Raw genomic sequence first — 20,072 nt, 5'->3', positions numbered from 1 at the left:
CCCACCACGCCACCCACCCGGTGGCCGTCGCAGCTCGCCGTCTCGTTAAGACTACGCTTCGCTTGCTGGACCACGTGGACACTTCAACTCCCCCTTCCCCATTTCGTCTCGAACACGTAGGCGTCTCCTCGAACTTACCTACTCGTCTACCTCTGTTTTGAAACCGTGCGGGCTCCACGATTTTATTCAATCACAAAGCAGGTAACGCTAAGTGTTTTTTCATCTTCTTAACGTTGTATATCATACGTGTCTTGCTTACCTTCATCGTGATTGGGAGGGACACTGGCCCCACAGTACGTGGGAGATGTTCTTCGATGGGTGGTAATCGCGCTTGATGTTTTCTTATATTAATTTTTTAGCAAATTACTCCAGAAAAAAAAAAACTTTCATTTTTTTTTACTTTATTTTCACAAAACCTTCTTAATTTCTAAAAAAAATTATAAACTTTCGTCTCTATCTCACCTCACACGTACGCCCTTCTCCTACTCACCTTCTTATAGGGCATGAGTGTAAAGCTGACATTAGGAACAAAAGACGAAAGAGTCGTAATAGGGTATTCGAGCATGTACTTTATAACGAGAGGTCTTACGAATGAGAAGAGATAATGACAAGATATGACAGGGGCAAAGATGACGAGAATTAGATAAGGAAGTACTTTAAGAGGGGGGGGGTAGCGAGACTCGTGCCCGAGGCATGAGGATAACAACAAGAATCTTATAGCATCAAAGGTGACTCGTAGCATAGCACAATAAGATAAAGACGATGAATAATGACAAGAGGTGAAGGCAATCACGATTATGTAAATGCGATGACCGTTGGGGTGAAGCCGATGATAATCTTACTTTTTTAAAACTAAAAAGTACTATACGAGAAAAAAATAAAAAGTAACCATCATAAACAAAAACTAAAAATTGAAAGACTTTTTTTAAAAGAATTTACCCTATAATAAATATATTTTGGATCGAACACGCTCAAAATGTTACTTGATCCAACCAAAGATGAAGATGATACTCGCATGGGAATTGGATGACGCTATCTGAAACTATATTTAGAGAGGATCCACAACTTCCGATTTTGGGATGGGTGGAGCCTACTTACTAAAAGCGAACTGAACTGATCGATCTATAATGAATTTTAGTAAACTGACATTAGCTTTTAATTTCACATGTTGATAGTTCTTTGGGATGGATTTATTTCCCCACATTCAAAATCAGCACTGAGATGATTTCACTATTCGTACCTTTTTTCATTATGAATATTAATAATATCATATTGATTAACTAATAATTAAAAACTTAATAAAAAGCTTTCTCTTTTCGTCGATCTTTAAAGAACAAAATCATATTGATAGGACATATGCTTATATCACCTCCGCAATAACAATTAACTAACATGGAGCTTTAGGGATGACATGGTGTACTACATTAATGCGACATCTCGGACTCGGATAGGATAATCGCCTACTCTCATGTTGTTCGAGGTCATACGAGATCAAGCCGCATAGTACAAAGTTGCTATGGAAAAGCTTAGGACGGCATCGTATGGTGCGAATACGTATAAGTCAATCGATGCTTGCACAGAAGGTACAAATTGATCGTTCGAGGAGCTAACAATCATTAACAGACCATGTACAAACGATCTTCGTTCATAGTTATAAAAGTCAATCTCCTAACTAGCATTGAGGATCGAACTTCGAATACTCAAACTTCCTAACATCGCCTAATATTTACTTAAGTTTCGGACAGATTAAGTCGGAAAATCTTCGATCGATACTTTTAGCCTATCCTAAAAGACCAAAATCATATAAAATTCATCGTATAATTCCTAGTGATTAAAGAGAGCCAAAATAATGATTTACTCGTTATAACGAAGCTGAAGAGACATCGACGCTCTCGTATACACTAATAATGACTAACATGAAATTTATTATATGGTTAAATAATTATAATAATAATGATAATTTTTTTGTTAGGGATGGCAATTATACTGTACTGCTAATAATAATAATAATGATGATGATGAAAATAAAATAGTATATAAAATTCTGAATGTAATATTAAAGCCTTTACAATAAACTATAAAAAATAAACAAATCAAACAGTATAGCTTATCAAGAAAATAGTTCTCGTATTTAAACAAAAAAGTATCGATACTCAAATCATAGAAAAATATTAACTTGACACTAGTTTCCATTATCTTATTTTTCTCCCTCATAATCTTTACCACATTTTATATATTTCATGATCCTTGATGGTCTTATCGAGACAGACTCAAAGTTATTCGGCTATAAAAAACATGTACCCACTTGTTTTAGTTGTACAATGATGGACGAAATAAATAGTGTTAGTGAATAAAAGTACTATGGCTGATGAGTCAGCACAGTTAGGTCTGCGAGCTGATATCAGAAACTTCTGGTGGATTGAATAGGATGATGAGGTGGTTGCGTGTCTTGAACGTCTCAAGAGAGAGTTGAACCAGCGGGGTCGGTTGGGCCCTCGCAAGTGGATGTGGGTCGCATCTTTCCGTTCCTGGGGTGGTTGACAGCTCGTCTTCACGACGTGGCCGCGTCCTCGGGAAGGGGTGCTAGTTGGCATTGGCCGGGATCCGGGACAACGGGCTGCCCTCCTTCTACGCACCAAATAGCAATTCCCAGGTGGAGACACTCGCTGCTTGGGGGTGACCACTTCCCTACAAAATGGCCTTTGTCGGGTGCTTCCCGACTTTGGCCTCTCCGACAAGTAAGTCAGTCGAGTGTTATTTTTTTCCTCTCTTTTCTCACCCTTTGGCCGAGTGTCGGACATGGGTTTTTATACCATCGTGCGAGGATTGGTTCTGCCTTCATTCGGCGTGGCCGTTGACTTTTGTAGGGGTGGAGCGACTTCTCTGACGAGTTGGAGTTTTTAGGGGTGCCTGAGCGGCGTCAGACGGCACCACCCCAAGCTCTCAGGGTAATCATGTCGTACGATGTATCGGTACGGAACCCGACGTGGCGTGCATCTCGGGGTTCTAGTGTCGTATGGCATCGGATTTGTGGCTGGTCGCATATGGCGTCGATGGTGATTCATCCAGAGCTATGCGCTATCAAATAGTAACCAAAATTAGAAAATATCTTTTGTGTTACCCTCTAAAATCCACTGTTAGAAAAATATGTAATGACAAATAATATATTTAGGATTTTGTAACATTCATTTCACAAATAAAACACCTATTTAGAAACGTCTGCTATTCACGTTACTCATATCGGGAAGGGTTATGATGCATCATCACGTTCTTTCTCATCGTTAAGTTTAACCACGAGAAAGATAGATAGCATATGATGCTAAAAAAAAGGTAACATTTCATTATCATTCGTAAACATGCTCTCTCTCATAATGACTTTAGAGAATCGAGTTGATATGACCCACACAGAGTCGAGAGATGTTACGTGTATCGCAAGAGACAAATCATCTTCTCTGATGGCACGTCGTTGTCATCTCTGCAGTATAAATATTTATCCATGCATGATGATAAAGAGAAAGACATGGACATGCATATACACAGGAGAAGTACGTAATCACAGGAACAGCTTGCCGTCCGTCGTCGTCCTCCTCCTCTAACACGAGTATATGAGGAGAGCATCCCTTTGGATAGAACCAAGTAATCGCTTAAACAAGTGTTTACAAGTGGATCTTGTAAAGTCCGATATGGTTATCTCAACCAGAGATGGATGATCAAATTTTAGATTTCTTTTTCATGTAATATATAGTAAAATAATTATATTTTTCATTAAATTAATTTTTTATTTTCTCTTTCGACCATAAAATGTTATGGCTAGCAAAAAGAATAAAAAAATAACTATTTATGTGCATATTTTAAGGTCGAAAATGATGATATGATTAAATATCATTTGGATGACACATAGTCAATACATCGATAGTCCACTTTCCTCAACACGTGATCAATATGCTAGCGATAATTTAACACAACACGTAGTTGATATCTAAATATCGTGAATAGATCGAAATAACCATGATGGATTCGACACATCATAATATAATAATTATAATTTTCTATTCATAATCGTTAACAATCTCAGGAGTAATGATCTTTAGAGCTCACCCATCGTCACGTCCCATATTGACATCACAAATAAACTTAAGAATAATATATAATCACTCTTATAATTATTAATAATCTCAAAAGTAATCATCATAACAAAATGATTATCTAGATTCGAGATTCTTATTATTATTATTTTTTGAATCATTCGAACATCTAACTTAGGAATCAAAAGAAATTTTATTGGAAATACTTTCGATGTAGTTTTTTTAGGTTCAATGTTTTCAGAATCGGATGAATTTACATAAGTTAAAGGAAAATTAATTGACTCTGAATAGGCTTCCAACTCAAATAACTAAGATCCAAATTATCCGTACGTGTATATGACTGGATGCATGAATGATGATAAGATACGAGAGACGCATCTGATGTATCCATGTATGTGTGTGTCATCCATGCATGCACATGCATGAATGGGTGGGATTGGCTCTAATCAAAATCTGAATTATTCACCGATGCGTCTATAATTATCCATATGTCTGCATGCATGAGTGATATTGGTGTATGTGCAGGGACACGGATGACATTTGACCTTTTTGTCTTGGGGGAACACGGAACACCGCTCGACTTCGATGGCGAGAAAGCCATTGCCGAGCGTGCCTTGACACGCCACCTGTCCTGACTCCATCGTGGGTTCCTTGCGTACCGTGTTTGCCGTTTCCTACACGCTTTCCTTAGCTTCTTGCTCTTGTTGCGAGGTGATCGATCGATGGGGTATATCCTCTCTCTTCTTCGCCTGCCTTCTCCACTTCCCGACCTTCCGCCCTCGACTACCCATCTTCCTCTCTCCTAATCCTTGCGGCGATCGGCCCACCGATCTCTCTTCGCGCAGAGGGAAGAGTGTGCGACGGGCGTTCTCCGTCGTCATCGGCATTATTGGGGCCGACGAGGTGGAATTGGAGGAGCTTAGCGATCGGTGCTGACGAGGAGGGACGTCATCGGAGGTGGGAAAGAGAGAGATGGGGCGGTTGTTTCTGGTTAGCCTCGAAGGCAAGATCTATAGCTGCAAGCACTGTCAGGCTCATCTCGCCCTCGTCGACGACATCGTCTCCAGGGTTCGTTAAATCTCCCATCCCGTGTCGCCCTTCTGACTCCGACGCTTACTTTCGTGATTCTTTCTGTTTGGCTGGGTGATCTGTCGAGGGATTTCGTTCCCGATCGTCCTTTTGTGTTCGATCTTTTGATCTGGAACATCACTATGGTTCCATTCACAATCGCAAGATGAGATGGACCACGAGATATTGCGATCATAGCGTTTCCTATGATCGGGTTCGCCGATATTCAACAATTGTTCGAGGTTGAGAAGGTTAGGATCTAAAAAGGTCTCGATTGAAGATAACGAGTCAACCATAGGTTCCTTGGTCCAAGAGCAACATAACAGATAATTTAAGGGCTTATTTGCTGTATTGGCCCTACAAAGCTCATGGTGACGAGGCTTCCAATTTTCAGTGACTGAACCAAGTTTATTAAATATTTCCTCTTGAAAAATAATTTTCCCAATTTTCTTCTTCTTTAATGGATTAGACGAGGTTAAAGTTGTTTCTAACTAGAGTAGTAATGACAATTAATGGATTAGAGTGACTTAGGGCATTGAAATAGGTAATCATCTTCAAAAAGTGAGAAAATTTCCCCAATCCATGTGTTGGAGAAGGAATGGGTGCATTGGCATAGGTTATCATCTTTGAAGAGGGAGGATTCTTCCCTAATCCATGTGTTCTCGATCTTCAGAAGTCTGTTGGGTTTCCAAGCATTCTTCAATCAGCATCATTTTTCGCCACCCACTTGTCTCTCATAGTCACTCTTGTACACCTTTTGATCAGCTCACATACATACTTGTTCATCAATGAGTGAACATTTTGTTGTATCAATCAAGTATTTTCTATAGTAGGTGAGTTTTTTTATTCCTTTTGGTTCCTCTCATGTTTTCATGACAATCCAATGAGAGAACTAACTCATTAACTTATTATCAATAAGTTTAAGCCAAGTTAATGGTAGTTGATCCATCTAGCTCTATATACAATCACATCATTCTCCCATTTGTTATGTGGGATGAAGGTGGGATCTCATGTACATATGCAGTCAGCTAAGGCCATTTTAGCAGCCATTCTTCTCTTAGTTATATAAGATGATCTTGAGGTCCTTGAGCACAGCATCATTCTTTCTTTATGTGTAAATGATATAACATTTTGATTATTGCTTTAGCAAGCAAAGCAACATGCACGATACATGGACAATTAACTGGAGATTAGTAATGGATGGATGGTCTGGTGGCTAAAGGCAGCTGAGCCACTAGGCAAGGGTCATAGGAGACCATCATTGTTAAAGATGGGAAGAGAAATGGAAAGGGGAAGGGTGAGAGAGAGTTGGACAAAAGGGGGAGGGGAATTGTGGTCATGAATTCTCTGGGGGAAAAAAGCATCTCCAACCATGCCATGTTTTGGTCTGTGCTTTGCAGTTGGATGCAAAACCGCCATCCTGAAACTGGACTTTGCTAATTGTTCATTTCATTGTTACCTTGATGCATCCTGTGCTAGCTCCTGATGAATTTGTCCAACAACCGAAAGAGGGTATTGTGATGATGTAACAAATATATTCATGCGAAAATTGCTTTAAAAAACCACTTTTATGCTCAAGAAATAGCAGTTTTTTCTATTTTTTATTCCTCTATTTAACGGAATAAGGTTGGTTGTATATTTAAAATAAATATTGCTTGAGCTATGGATATATATTGTCATTTTTGTTGACTCATGTAATTGTATCTTAATATCATCCTGTCCATCAACAATTGCTCCTTGGCTGCCACTAGATTCAAGTAAAACCCAAGAAAAGTAAAACCCAAGACATTTAGCTTGGAGTTGCTAAATAAAGAAGGGAAGAATGCGTGAAATTTTACAGATTTATTTCTTGACCTTTCCCTCCATGTACATAGTTTTCTTGATAGAGTGATAGTATGTAGCATCCAAAAAGTAGTTCACCTTGTTGATGACTATTTTTTTCTCCTTTTGCGTACAGTCCTTCCATTGCAGGCACGGGAAAGCTTATCTCTTCAATAAGGTGTAAGTAGCATGGTTATTTAGTCATTGTTCAAGCTTCCAATTTCAATTCTTAAATAATATTTATCCTATTAAGGAAAGTCAATTACTTCTGTTCTATTATTATCCGACTCATTTGCCATGTTTCTTTCACACTTGCTTTCTCTTTCGATCACCCACTAACATTTAGTAAACAATGTTATGGTCTGAACTATCTATTGTTTTGCATGTTCTTATTTTTATTAACATGAATTCATTTCTTTTGTAAGTACTTGATTGAATACTTCCTTTTTCTTTTTGAGAAGGGAGGTTATGAGTTGAATCTTGAAGGTGAAGTTAGACTTTTGATTGCACATCAAATATTTGTAGGAAGAGCTGGGTGGTAATGTTTTTAACAGGTGTTTTCTTGTGTCAGGCTTCTCAGCCAATGTACTTTTCACTTTAAGTACTATTGTTCATGATATGCACCAATTGAATCTAAAAGCAAATATAAAGTTAGTCAGGTCTAACCGTATGTCTTACTTAAAACATAAAAGCCCTTTGAATCACACCTATCCTGCCCGTTACTGCAAGCATTGCTTTGCCAACAATCATAAGGCGGTGAATATTAGTTCTCACCAGACATAGACATGATAGCTATTTACCAAAACAATAGCCAAAATGGATTGTATTTAAGAAGCTCAAAGCACCCCATGGACAGTGGTGGTTGAGCAAACAACGAACAAGCTTGTTTGTTTCCATTGTGCTGGCAGCAACCCGTTTGGGGTATTCTTCACCAAAATGGTGTTACCTTGTTCTCATTAAATATCATAGGTTGCGTAATAAAGTGGTGGCATATGAGTGATGTCTGTTTTGAGAACATGATAAGAAAAACGGTTACATATGACTAAATATTAATCTCGGACCTTGGTGCTTTGATACACATGATTGCTATTATACATGTCTGTTCTTCAGAGATTGGACTATCTCATGCGCCTTGTATGCTGTTCCAGAAGTTCCAGTCTGTCCAAACGCTAATAAGCAAACTTAGTTAATCAGGAAAACATTAGAAAACTTTTGAACTTTGTTCTGTTTTATACATTGTGATACAGAAGCCTAACATCTGATCTCACATTGACCTAAACTGATGTCCCATGTCCCAAGCTTGTCGAAGTTTGTGAAAAGGCTCTCTGGTGCTTCGGGACGCTTCAATGTAGACTGAATTGCATGCCCAGTTTAATTCATATAGAACTCAGAGTTCAATAAAAAAATAATAATAATGATTATTATTGGAAACATCAAATACTCTGTGCTTTTCCATCAGCTAATTGGATGCTATTTATTCATTTTTCTTTGTTGTAGTGTGAATGTGACGGCTGGAATTAAAGAGGATCGGATGATGATGACAGGGTTGCATACTGTTTCTGATATTTTCTGTGTTGGTTGTGGGGCAATTGTTGGATGGAAATATGTAAGAATAATTTCAAGCTTTCTTTTGGGCTAATCGTTCTATATGCATGTCAACTACTGTTGATCCAAAACTTTTTATTTCAGGAGGCTGCTCATGAAAAGGCCCAGAAGTACAAGGAAGGAAAAATTGTTCTTGAAAGGTGCTGCTAAGCTGTTTTATATTCATTAGTTACCTCCGAGTAAATAGAAATATTCAACAATATTTAACACCATAAACAACAGATGACAGTAGTAAGCTACAGTTAATGACGTAGTGTAATATCCTTGCTGGGATCTTCAACTTACTAAGTTCAACTCTTTTCTTGGGACAGGTTTAAGTTGACAGGGCCTGATGGAAGTCGGTACTGGGTAACCCATGATGCTCATATGGGTGGCAGTGATGCTGACGACGCATGATTTGTATCTAAACTTGAAGGGAAGCACGAAGTCATCTGAATGTAAATTCTTCTTCCCATCATTGTTCTCGTTTTAGACTCATGTGGATTCGAGCAATTATTGCTGTCTCCATGATCTTTGGCAGCTGAACTGATGCCAAATAATATAGTTCTCGTGCTTCCTCGTTTGCCATTAGCTTTGTTGATCACATTCGATTAGCCTAATTTGTTCCATCGCAGGCAGCGGTCTCTGCATGCAATCTCGCTTCTGTTAATAACAGAGGCTACTACAACAAGTGATAATGAATGTTAAGAGGTCTTCGTGCCACAGCCACAATGGCATGGAGCCGTCGTACCCATGGGTCTCGCTCATCATTTGAACTCGTGCTGAGCGGGGGTTACGTCACTAGTAAAAATGGACATGGGAATAATTACTAGCCAAATTTAGAGCTTTGGGCCGTTTCTAATTTTGTGTATCTAGTAAAATTTTCCTAGTTATATCATATCATCTTGTTGCAGTGCTAATTGGCTCTCAATTGGTGTATCCACGCATCTGCGTTGGCTAATGCCCCATACATTATTTGCCAGTAGAAATCCATCTCTGCATCGAGTCCGCAGCCTTAATTGACGTAGTTATTCTTTGGTGTCGACGATGAAAAAAGTAGAAGTTTGATCCAAGAATTAAGTTACCTTTTTAGCGAATGCCTTCTCAGCTTATCTGAATAATTTTTTTTATTTAGTTGAATTAGGAATCAAATATTAATAATGTTATATAATCCAGAACCAAAGAAGGAAAACTCGAGTCCAATTTCAAGTTCAATTATCCACAGGCCGTTGTTAATGGACCGGCTTATGGGCTTAGGCTTTCGGAGTTCGGTTCGTTGCAAACGTTCCGATCTGAAGTGAAAACCCCTAACTATACTTGAACAGAAACGCGGAGGCAGCCTTGGCTGGCCGGGGGACAGGAGCGGCGGTCGAAAACCATGGCCTTCTCCTTCAACCCTCCTTCCTCCTCCTCCTCCTCCTCGTCCTCCTCCTCGCCGTCGTTTTCCTTCCCTTCTGCCACTCCTTCGCAATCCCAAGGCTTTTCTTTCCAGTCCCAAACCCCTTCAGCGTCCTCCACATCTCCGTTCTCCTTCTCTTTCTCCACAACCCCTTCCCTTTTATTCTCTTCCTCCTCCTCCACCACCACCGCCGCCTCCTCCTCCCCCGCCTTCTCTGGCTTCGGCTTCACTTCCGCCGCCTCATCGCCTGCAACCGGTTTCTCTCTTGGAACCCCTTCTTCCTCCGCCTCCTCCCCGTCTCTATTCGGCTTCTCAACCCTTGGCTCCTCAGCGGCTTCATCTGCCGCGACCACGGCTAACCTTTTCTCAGCATCAACCTCCGCTGCCTCCTCTTCCTCGTCGTCCGCCGCGCCTCCCTCTTCCCCGAGCCCTCTTTTCGCTTCAGATTTCGGCACCTCGACCTTGTCCTCCGCGACGTTTTCTTCTTCCTCAGCAGCTTCTCCTTTTTCCACTGCGAGCCCTAGTTTCGGTTTCGGATCCGGTACATCGTCTCCTCTATTCGGCTTCGGGTCTTCTTCTTCCGCGTCCTCCCCGCTACATGGAACCTCGTCTTCTGCTTCTTCTGCCGCAGCCTTGTCGTTCTCCTCCGCTTCGCCAGTGCTCGCTTCTTCAGTGGCTACTCTCGGAACTAGCGCTGCCCCTTCTTTCGCTTCCTTTGCCTCATCCTCGACCCCTTTGACTGCAGGAGTGGCCGCGACGGCGACGGTGACGACGACATCAACTCCATCCTTCTCATCCTTGTTCTCCTCCTCGTCCTCTGCATCTCCCCTGTCTTCATCGTCTTCTTCGTTTACTACTGCTTCGACTGTTGCGTTCTCTTTTGGAACCGGTGGATCCTTACCTCATAACTCCTTCATTGCTTCGTCATCAGCTGCTGGTACCTCTTTATCACTGCCTGTTGCGGCCACAACCTCCCCGTCATCTTCCTCAGCATCTGGCTTTTCATTTGGGTCTGCAAAATCGGCTGCTTCCCAGCCTTCCTTCGGGTTCGGCAATGCAGTTTCGCCAGCTGCTGCAACTGCCTCTGCGGCACCTGTCTTCGCCGGTGCTGCAGCTGCTGCGAAGCCTCTCACCCTGTCATTTGGGTCTTCCACACCACCCATATCAACCATGGCACCGGCATTGACAACTGCAAGCACTATAACTTCTGTGCCAGCTATAACACCCCCTGCTACAGCTTCCTCTTTGTTTGCCTCGGCAGCTGCATCTTCTCTGTCGTTTTCAGTTTCTTCATCAACGTCAGCAGCTGCAGCATCCACCACTGCATCATCTTCTTTGACATCAACAACTACTGCTGCAGCTACTGGTGCTTTCCCAAGCTTTGGCATGTCAGCGTCTTCAGCAACCTCCGCAACACCATCAACAATGTCATCATCTCCACTTCAATCCACACCAGCAGTTTTGTTGTTTGGTACTCCTTTTGTTCTAAATGAATCCAGGCTTGTTTTTATCTCTTAAATTTTTGGTATCTGGTATAATGCTTTTACACAGTGATATATTATATTTTCTGTCACTGCATCTGTTTGTGTAGACTTGGTCTAGATTTCTTTGATAGTGATAATCAAGGAGAGTTGTTCTTATGCTTCTAGTTGGGTATTTCCCTTATTTGATTGGATGATCAGTGATTTGTATTTAAGAGAATAGTTAGTGGTATCTTATCACAAAGATGTCATGTAAAGGTTGAAAAATAAAATGTAGTACACCTACAACACTTATTTCTTTATACAAGTGTAGTCCTTCGAGATTCTGATCCATGTACATTTTGTACTACATATGCTCCATTTTCTGTATATGCATCATTTGATGTATTTGATAGTTCAAAGCTTAAGGTAGTAAAGAATAAGAAAATAATGATAACATAAATGCATGTTCTTGTTGACTGATTGTTACTTTTGGTCTCCTTTATTATTTATAAAAAAAGTCTGCTTTATTACAGATTAGGACTCTTTGCATCAACTTATATAGATGTTATGCATCTTATTAGCATACGTTTCAGGCTTTCAAATAAGGAAATAGTAGGTAGAAAAAAGTGTGGTCCGGTGCATGAGACTCCTGTCTTGCAGTGTCAGAAGAGAGTGAATGTATATAGTCAGTTTTCATAATGAGAAGCCCAATCATCCGAGTGACTAAGTGACTTCACCTTAGAGCCAAAGCTCATCCCGAACTATGAAAAGAATGAACAACTAAGATGCAATGAAAAAGGATGACCATATCTTCCCTGAGATTGCTTGGAAGCTTTTATCTCTGTTCTTTTCATATTTTATTATCATATTCTAGATGTTGTCTTCCAACTGTTACCTGATGAAGCTGGCTGCACTTGTTGGATATGCCACCTGATTAATGACCAATGTATGCCTGCTTCTTCACATCAAGCTCTAAAATGGCTTGCTTACAGTGGTACTTGATGACCCGTATGCTTCTTGCTTTAGAATCAAGCTCCGAAATGTGGTGCTTTTGGGTCCTCATTGATGAGCAACATTTGTCCATCTAACTTTTAGTAGACAAATTGTGGTCTTGTTCATCTCTGCTTCTCTTGTTGCTTACATACCCATTTAAGTGCAATAGATGCCAACAAAGCTATTTACTCAATGTTCAGATTTTGGTAGAAAAATGGATCAGATTTCTGGTTATCATTGATTTGTGGGAAGACTAGGCTGTCAGACACTTATGTTTATCTTGTTAAACATGTTCATCTTTTGTAATTGTTTTTAGCTTGGAAATCTACAAGATGTCAGATGTTTGTAACCTCCTGGCTGCATGAGGTTTCTGTGGTTAAAATAGTCTTTTGTTTGGTAGCCACATGCTGTGCTCTGCGTACTCTGCAGAATATATCTCATTCCTTTTTTTTTAAGAAAACCAATTTGAACCTTCTGTTCCTTATGTTCTGGATTTTGTTACCTTGGTTCAGTAGCTAAATATGCGAACTTCTCTTCATTCTTTTTTGCTTGCTTGAACATGAAAAAAACCAGTTTTTCATTTTGGCATAATCAGTGGAACATTGTATTAGATACCAATCTAAGAAAAGAAGTTCCTCCTCAGGTTCCTCTACTTCAGCATCTGCTAGTGTGGCAAGTTCCAGTGCTGCCACAAGTCAACCTTTAACGCCATCAGTTCAAGCTAGTAGTGGCGGGTTTGTGTACTTTCTTGTGTTTGTTTTTTGTATTCTAAGAGATGACTACATTTATATGATCTATTGTTTTATATTTTCATGCTCTCTTTTTCTTTACGATATAGACTTATTACAACCACTTCAGCCACAACCCAGGCACCAAAATTACCTTCAGAAATTGTTGGGAAAACTGTTGAGGAGGTATTGTTCTTTGATTTGCTTCTGACCTTCTGTGTAATGGAACATTCAGATATTACTCTAAGAGCAACCTGCTGAAATCTTGCATATATAAGAGCTACATGGAAATGTTTATCTGTTGTTTTATTATGCCAGAATAACAGCAGAAGTGACACAAATATTCGTGATGGTTATATTTTGTCTTCCATATGCTGATAAAGAGTATCTAGGTATTTCTGTCACCATTCTTTTTCTAGTTAACTAGTTGGCCTTATCTAACCAGATAATTAAGGACTGGAATGCTGAGCTACAGGAGCGTACTTCAAAGTTCCGAAAGCAGGCTACAGCAATAGCTGAATGGGACAGGAGGATTCTACAAAACCGAAATATTCTCATTAGGCTGGAGGTATGCAATGGATGCAGTACATTGTTGTTCATCAGTTAGCTGTTCCTTTAAGCATTTTGTGTGCTTTACTAAATTCAGTGGTTCTGAATTCTTTTGTTATTTATCCATATGAAGTGGATTTTATCTCTTTATCTCATGTCATGTTGGGTAGTGAAAAACTTCTGAATTGTTTTGCCTGGCTGGTGGGAAAAGATCGATGTTGATCAAATGTTATATGCTGTTGTTTTATGTTATGATCTAAAAAAGGAAAAGCAGTTGATAAAATATAGAAATTTTATTAAAGCATTTGTAACAAATATCTTTATGATCATGATGAGTGTGTAGTGTTTAATCTTTCATTGTATGACTTTATGATACAAACCATCTTCCAGAATGACTGCTAAATATGTCAATTATCTCATATTTTGCTCATTCCCAAAAAATGCTCTTCTGCTCTTGGTCACCTCACTTAACTATTCCTGGAGAACATGCAAGTTGATGTAATCCTGGTTATCAGTTCTCTGAAAAGTTACCTGTTTCTGTGTTTCCACTAATCTTAGATGATTTCTATTTTTCAATTACAGTAAGGCAGGTTTCATTTTTATGCAACATTCTTATGTTATAGTCAATTTAAACTGAATTATAAAATTGTAAATTTCCATCTCAGTAGCCTAACTGCCTAATTACTAGTATTTTTGGTTGATTTGTAGGCTGAAGTGGCAAAAGTTGTGGAGACTCAAACTAACTTAGTACGACAACTTGAATTAATTGAAACTCATCAACAAGAGGTTTGTTGCAACTAATTCCTTGATTTATACTAAATTTGACTTGCTTTTGGTGTTTCTGGTCATGCTCCTATCTTTTCTGGTCCACTTCTGCTCCTTTACTAATACTTGTTCCTATATTGTGCATTCTCCACTTCTAATTAGTTTCATTATACTGCAATAATAATTTTTTTCCCCTCTCTTTGGGTTTCAAGATTGATAAGGCTCTGGAGAGCATGGAAGAAGAAGCTGAGCGTATATATAAGGATGAACGGGCATTGCTTTTGGAAGATGAGGCCACTTCTGTGAGAGATTCAATGTTAGTTGTTATCTAACCTTTTCTCCTGCTTTAATATTGTTTAGTCTCTGAATGCTGATTGAAGCATGTTAAAACATATTCTTTATATTATTATAGTTACAGATAATAATTATTTAACTGATGTGACATTGAAATAAAATTTAGTACAACAGATAGGACTATGATCTGTTTTTCTGAAACATGATTGTAAATTACTTAATTTTCTAACATTAACTCTTTACTGAAACTTAAACTTTGAGAATGCTGTTTGTCCTTAGTACTGTAACAAATTTATAATTTCGGATGGTCAGCCACTGATCATGGCATTTGCATAGAATTTGAAGCTGAAATCAAGCAAACCTTGATGGCTCAATTAGGATGGGCCTGTGGGTTATGTAAAATATGAGCAAAGATGCTGATATGTTTTCGAAATCAAGAATCGGACTTCAACTCATTTTTTCCTTATTTTTTGAAAACATTTCTACTGCCATTGGTCTTTCCAACTTTCCTGACAGATTTTTTTAAGAGATTTGGTGTGGCCTCCTGAAGTCCTAGATATAGCGTCAAAATTTGGCAACATGAAGTGCTTCTTAGAAACCTTCACCTCCAGTTTGCTATCTTTATGTGGCATGGATAGTGCTCTGTTATCCCTTTACGGTTAGGCTTCTTTTATTCTTGAGAAAAGTGTCATGCTAGTATTGATTGTTTTCTGGACCAACATACCCCTGAATCCTTGTTTCTTTTGCTCTGAATCCTCTTAGGGGTCAATGAGGATTGGTGCTCCATAGAACGATGGCCAACCCTTCCACAATGTGAATAAGGTTGGCTCAGCACTCTGGGCTGGGCTGTGGGGCCCTTATTTTGAAAATCCCAGTTTTCTACACATTTGTACGGGGCTGATAAAGCTTTCTTTTCCCTCTCCTAGTGGCATTGAGCAGCCATAAGTAAGTTTTTTCAAGTTGGGCTTGAGGTGCTCCAAAGTAGGCCAACTTGCTGGCTTTTTCTTGTAGCCTTATTTGATTCCCTGATTTTGATTTGAATAATTACTTCGAAGCTGTCCAAACTCTTCGACATAATACCCTGGTCAATACGAGGTCTCTTAAGCTATGAAGGGTCAATCTACAGGGCACCTTGGTCTTCCAAGTGGCCAGCCAGCCATGCTGGAGATAGGGTGACTAGTTTGGTGTGGTTTCCTTGTACTGATGGGCCCACTAGGGTCACTCACCTGGTTAAGGCTAATACTGACCACCATTGAACATGTCTTGCTGCATTGATGCCCATTTCAGGTCCATGAGAAGCATCATAAAACATTTTTCGTTCCTATATTTTTTGAAAACCATTTTAGTGTTGGGTACAATGTCCACTGCTGTTTTACTGATGGGAGATCTAGCAGTACGATGCTTTCATTAGTGTGCAATATAGAGTTGGACAGACAATGATGCATGATTACGAGTATTAAGAAATGTAGCTTTATGCTGGCATGCCAGTTTATGTAAGTTATAGCTGGATACGTTTTTCTGGTGTCCTTTTCTGTTTTCCATCTTACTCTGTTTGGAAGATGACATGCTAAGTGAGTTATCTTTTGGTTTATTGTAGCTTTCAAAAATTACATTAGAAAATTTCAGGAAAGCTATTAAGGTTATTTACTGTTTATGGATCCTGAGTATAATGACAAGTTAATAAGAAACCAATTATAGTTTTAAGAGAAACCTACTTCTTGACGAGTTTCTTGCCGTTTGAATGTTGGCTTTGGGTACAAATGGTCTTCTCTTTCTTTGAATGCAGAGATACTGGTGATTATTAGTCTTTTTGTAAAATCATAATTCTTTCTTCATAATACAATGGTTTTTATTTAAGGAGTTGATAATTGGCTATGAACAAAAGCTAGGTATTAATATTATGCAGATTTCAGTTTTTCATCCACAGTACAACTACATCTGGCTAATTTTTTTATGTTATTAGTTGGTAATAGTGATTATTGATCCTTAGGAGTGATATTTGCTGAAACAAACTTAGTTTGTTACACCTTTTAAGTGAAAAAGTGCGTCGATGAAGTTACTTTGAGGATATAATTGAAAGATTTAGAAGTCAGCAGAACATTAATGTCTTTGAAAGCATTAAATAATTTCTTACAAAATGTCCCTTTTCTATCGATAACTGTCTTTGTTGAGTAAATAGCTTTATCAGTTCTGGTGGCATTAAATAATTTACCCAATTAACTGTTTTTGTTAATTGAGTAAATGTCTTTGAAGTACAAAACTACAAATCACTTCTGATGATCTATGTAAAAGAAAACCTATATGTGGCTAAAACTGGGGCTCAACTATGTGAATCAGGTTCTGGTCAAGTTTTATATGATACTCGTATGTGCTAGGTATTTTGAGTTTGTACTGAAAATAGCATCACCATAAACAAATTGATACTTTTATGTGCTATATTCAGTTTCTAATCAGCATCCAATATGAGTGTCTTGTTTAGAATTCTTATGCCCTGAAATTCTTCAGATATTTTAAATACTAATTGATGATTAAAATGTGTTGCTACTCCAAACTTAAGCATTTTATTAGCATCTTTCTAATTTGTCTGTTAAATGTCAGGTATGAACAAGCTGAGTTTATTGAAAGAGAAATGCAAAAGATGGCTGAACAAGTAAAATCAGTAATTCAAACAGTGAATTCTTCTCAGGTAAAATCCTGCAAGAGTTTTGCCTCAGACAGTTATCCTTCTAGCTGACAGTATTAACTACATATAATTCTTTCTAGGGTGGTGATATGGATATGGTTGATGGTATGACTCCACTTGATGTTGTTGTCCGAATACTTAACAATCAGCTGAGCACTCTAATGTGGATTGATGAAAAGGTTAGCTGGAAGAAATTTTTGAGTAATTATATTTTTTAGGTTCTTGATGTTGTGTTTCAAGTTAGGATTTCAAGTAATGCATTTTTCCTACCATGATGTTATGCTTTTAATAACTGTTCTGTTATTTTTATCGTTGTTTTAGTGTCCAAATGACCCTCTGCCCAATGGGTGGTCTAAAGAGCCAAGGAAATCTGAATGCTATTCTGAATTTACCTGACTTTATTTCCTGGTTTACTAAGACATTCCCCCTTGCGGGCATGTTAGGGATTAGATCTTTCTGAATGCAGATGGCACTGTCCTCTGACCAAGTGATGGCCTTAAGCTGAAAATTCCCCTACTGTTGCAATGTTTATATTTCTAAAAATGCACAGTACCTCAATTTGCAAAGCCAACAAATCTTTTGCTGTTAATGAACCTTTACAATTTTCACATTTTTCATTGATGAGTAAGCGATATCATCCAAATGGTTTAATATCACTGAAGTTGAATCAGACAATGGATGAGAATATTTTTGACTCATGAATGGATGGCCCTTGTGATCAAAATTTTGCCATGTGTTATGGTAAATAACTTTTTTAGCCGTGACCTCGGGGTCGACGCGGCTGGTTCAGGGGTCCGAATGGCAGGGATCTTGCGTGGCGTGCCTCGGGTCCTTCTGGTGGCCGACCGCGGTGATCTGGATGTCCCGTCAGGGGGAGAAAGCTCTGTCGCAGCGTCGGGAAGAGTGGTTCGGGTCGGGAGGTCGGGTCGGCAGCTCGGGTCGGTAGGTCGGGTCGGGAGGAAACTCCGCCGCAGCATCGGGAAGGGGCGATCCCGTCCTTCGCACCTGCACACAGGTCGGGCCGGGAGCTCGGCCCGACCCCTCCGACGATCAAGTCAGCGATGTGGAGAGGATTGTGGATGAGGCAGAAGAAGAGCCTCTGAGTGTTTTTGTGTCTGAGTGAGTTCCTCCCCTACTTCTAATGAACGAGAGGGTTTTTATAGGGAAGCATTCTGCTTCCTGAGCTGCCCGCTTGCAGGGGGCAAGCTGGTACTCCTGACAGTAGCGATGGCGTAGCGTGTTGGACTTGGCTTTTGCAGGATATTAATGTGCCTCGATCAGCGTTCTGATCAATTCCGAGGTGCGTGACGTCATCTGGAGCAGCTGACGTTGTCCTGAGACTGTTTGCCATTTTTACCCTTATCACCATGTTAGCCATGAAACCTGTATCTAGTATTCTGTTTGAAAGATTTAATATAGCAATAGCTTCCTGGAGGTATCTTTATCAGCAGTTTAATTAGAATATTGTCATATTCTTCTTAACTTTTGGAATTTGAATAAGATGTTAGAAATCAACTTGGTTTTTATCTCAAACCGTGCCAGTTCTTGTAAACCTTTTGAACTTAGCTTCTAAGTTTCGTTTGCAGGCAAATGAATTCTCAGATCAGATTCAAAAGGTGGCCAACAGTGGGGCTGCAGCTGAACGTGGTTCAACAGCTCCAAGATTCTGGTTGAGTTAACCTCTACCGCCTTAACAGTAAAAGAGTTGTATGTTAACTTGCATGTGCTAAGGTAGAGAAGTTGTCTGATTACCTTCATTTTCGAGGACGAAGCTTATCATTGGGGTGAGACGTCTGATACTGAAACTTATCATTTGCTGCCATACTAATTTCTGTGAATTCAGAATCCTGTCAAGCACTTTGTAAGATTCTTAAAACTGAGAACATATCATCATGTAGTTGCGAAAATTGTCTTTGGAGATTACGGAAAGGATGATAAGATGAAATTGTAGGTTGCATCGTTTCTCCTGCATTTATCTGATATCTAATCATTTATTATGGTTATTGACGTCGAGAAATCACAACATCAAGCAGATATGGTGCTTATCATCGTATTGAGTTTTCCCGAGGGACTCTTGTCCGAATGAAACAATACGAGTACGTTGATGACATCAAGCGAGTGCAATGCTATTTACTCCTATTATTTGTAAGTATTTTCTTTGCCTACGTCCAATATTAAACAATCTTCGACTTCATCGTCTGTATCGCGTGTGCTTATGGTAAGCAGTAATACCTAATATTCTTCTGTGTGCGTTAACAGTGCTGATGAACACCGAATCTGCAGTGGCAACATGCGGTTTCGCTCATCATATCCTATAGCGAAACACAAGCCTCAAGAGAAATCGTAAATGCCATGTTTACATCTTATGCTCAGTTTCATGTGGTTAAAATGGAAACTTAGCAGGCTGCCGAAGCAGCACGAAGCGTGGAGATCAGGTAGAGAGAGAGAGAGAGAGAGAGAGAGAGAGAGACCCCGCAACAGTAATCCCCCCCCCCCCATGGCTTGGCATTTGCTTAGACACAGGGACCATTTTTTGCAACTACAGACAAGCATACATTAATTGCGCTCACATTGGCCTGTCTCTTGTAAGTGTCTATATCCGTGTTATGTCAAAGCAAGAGTTCTCTCGGCCACCGATGG

General features: G+C 39.5%; 2 protein-coding genes across 3 annotated transcripts; both read left to right on the top strand.

Moving 5' to 3' along the window:
• Window positions 1-4,797: 4,797 nt before the first annotated feature.
• Window positions 4,798-9,456, top strand: LOC135584750 (protein yippee-like). Of its 2 annotated transcripts, XM_065119567.1 has the most exons (6): window positions 4,798-5,153; window positions 7,111-7,154; window positions 8,472-8,580; window positions 8,664-8,719; window positions 8,891-9,016; window positions 9,194-9,456. In XM_065119567.1, exons 1-5 carry the CDS (start codon window positions 5,058-5,060, stop codon window positions 8,973-8,975), a joined length of 390 nt encoding a protein of 129 aa, XP_064975639.1. In that variant the 5' UTR covers window positions 4,798-5,057; the 3' UTR covers window positions 8,976-9,016; window positions 9,194-9,456. The 2 variants fall into 2 exon arrangements, with proteins under 2 accessions (XP_064975639.1, XP_064975638.1); XM_065119566.1 differs by lacking the exon at window positions 9,194-9,456 and having other exon boundaries at window positions 8,891-9,149.
• A 417-nt stretch (window positions 9,457-9,873) lies between these two features.
• LOC135618579 (nuclear pore complex protein NUP62-like) lies at window positions 9,874-19,394 on the top strand. The gene is made up of 9 exons (XM_065119562.1): window positions 9,874-11,428; window positions 13,057-13,147; window positions 13,252-13,327; window positions 13,587-13,709; window positions 14,399-14,476; window positions 14,668-14,771; window positions 17,348-17,435; window positions 17,513-17,611; window positions 19,019-19,394. The coding sequence occupies exons 1-9, from the start codon at window positions 9,937-9,939 to the stop codon at window positions 19,109-19,111; spliced, it is 2,244 nt and encodes a 747-aa protein (XP_064975634.1). The 5' UTR covers window positions 9,874-9,936; the 3' UTR covers window positions 19,112-19,394.
• Window positions 19,395-20,072: the final 678 nt, after the last annotated feature.

The sequence above is a fragment of the Musa acuminata genome, chromosome BXJ2-8 (assembly GCF_036884655.1).
Source record: "Musa acuminata AAA Group cultivar baxijiao chromosome BXJ2-8, Cavendish_Baxijiao_AAA, whole genome shotgun sequence".
Classification (NCBI taxonomy): domain Eukaryota; kingdom Viridiplantae; phylum Streptophyta; class Magnoliopsida; order Zingiberales; family Musaceae; genus Musa; species Musa acuminata.
The sequence above is the reverse complement of the archived record's forward strand: the minus strand, read 5'-3'. Positions and strand labels throughout refer to the sequence as shown.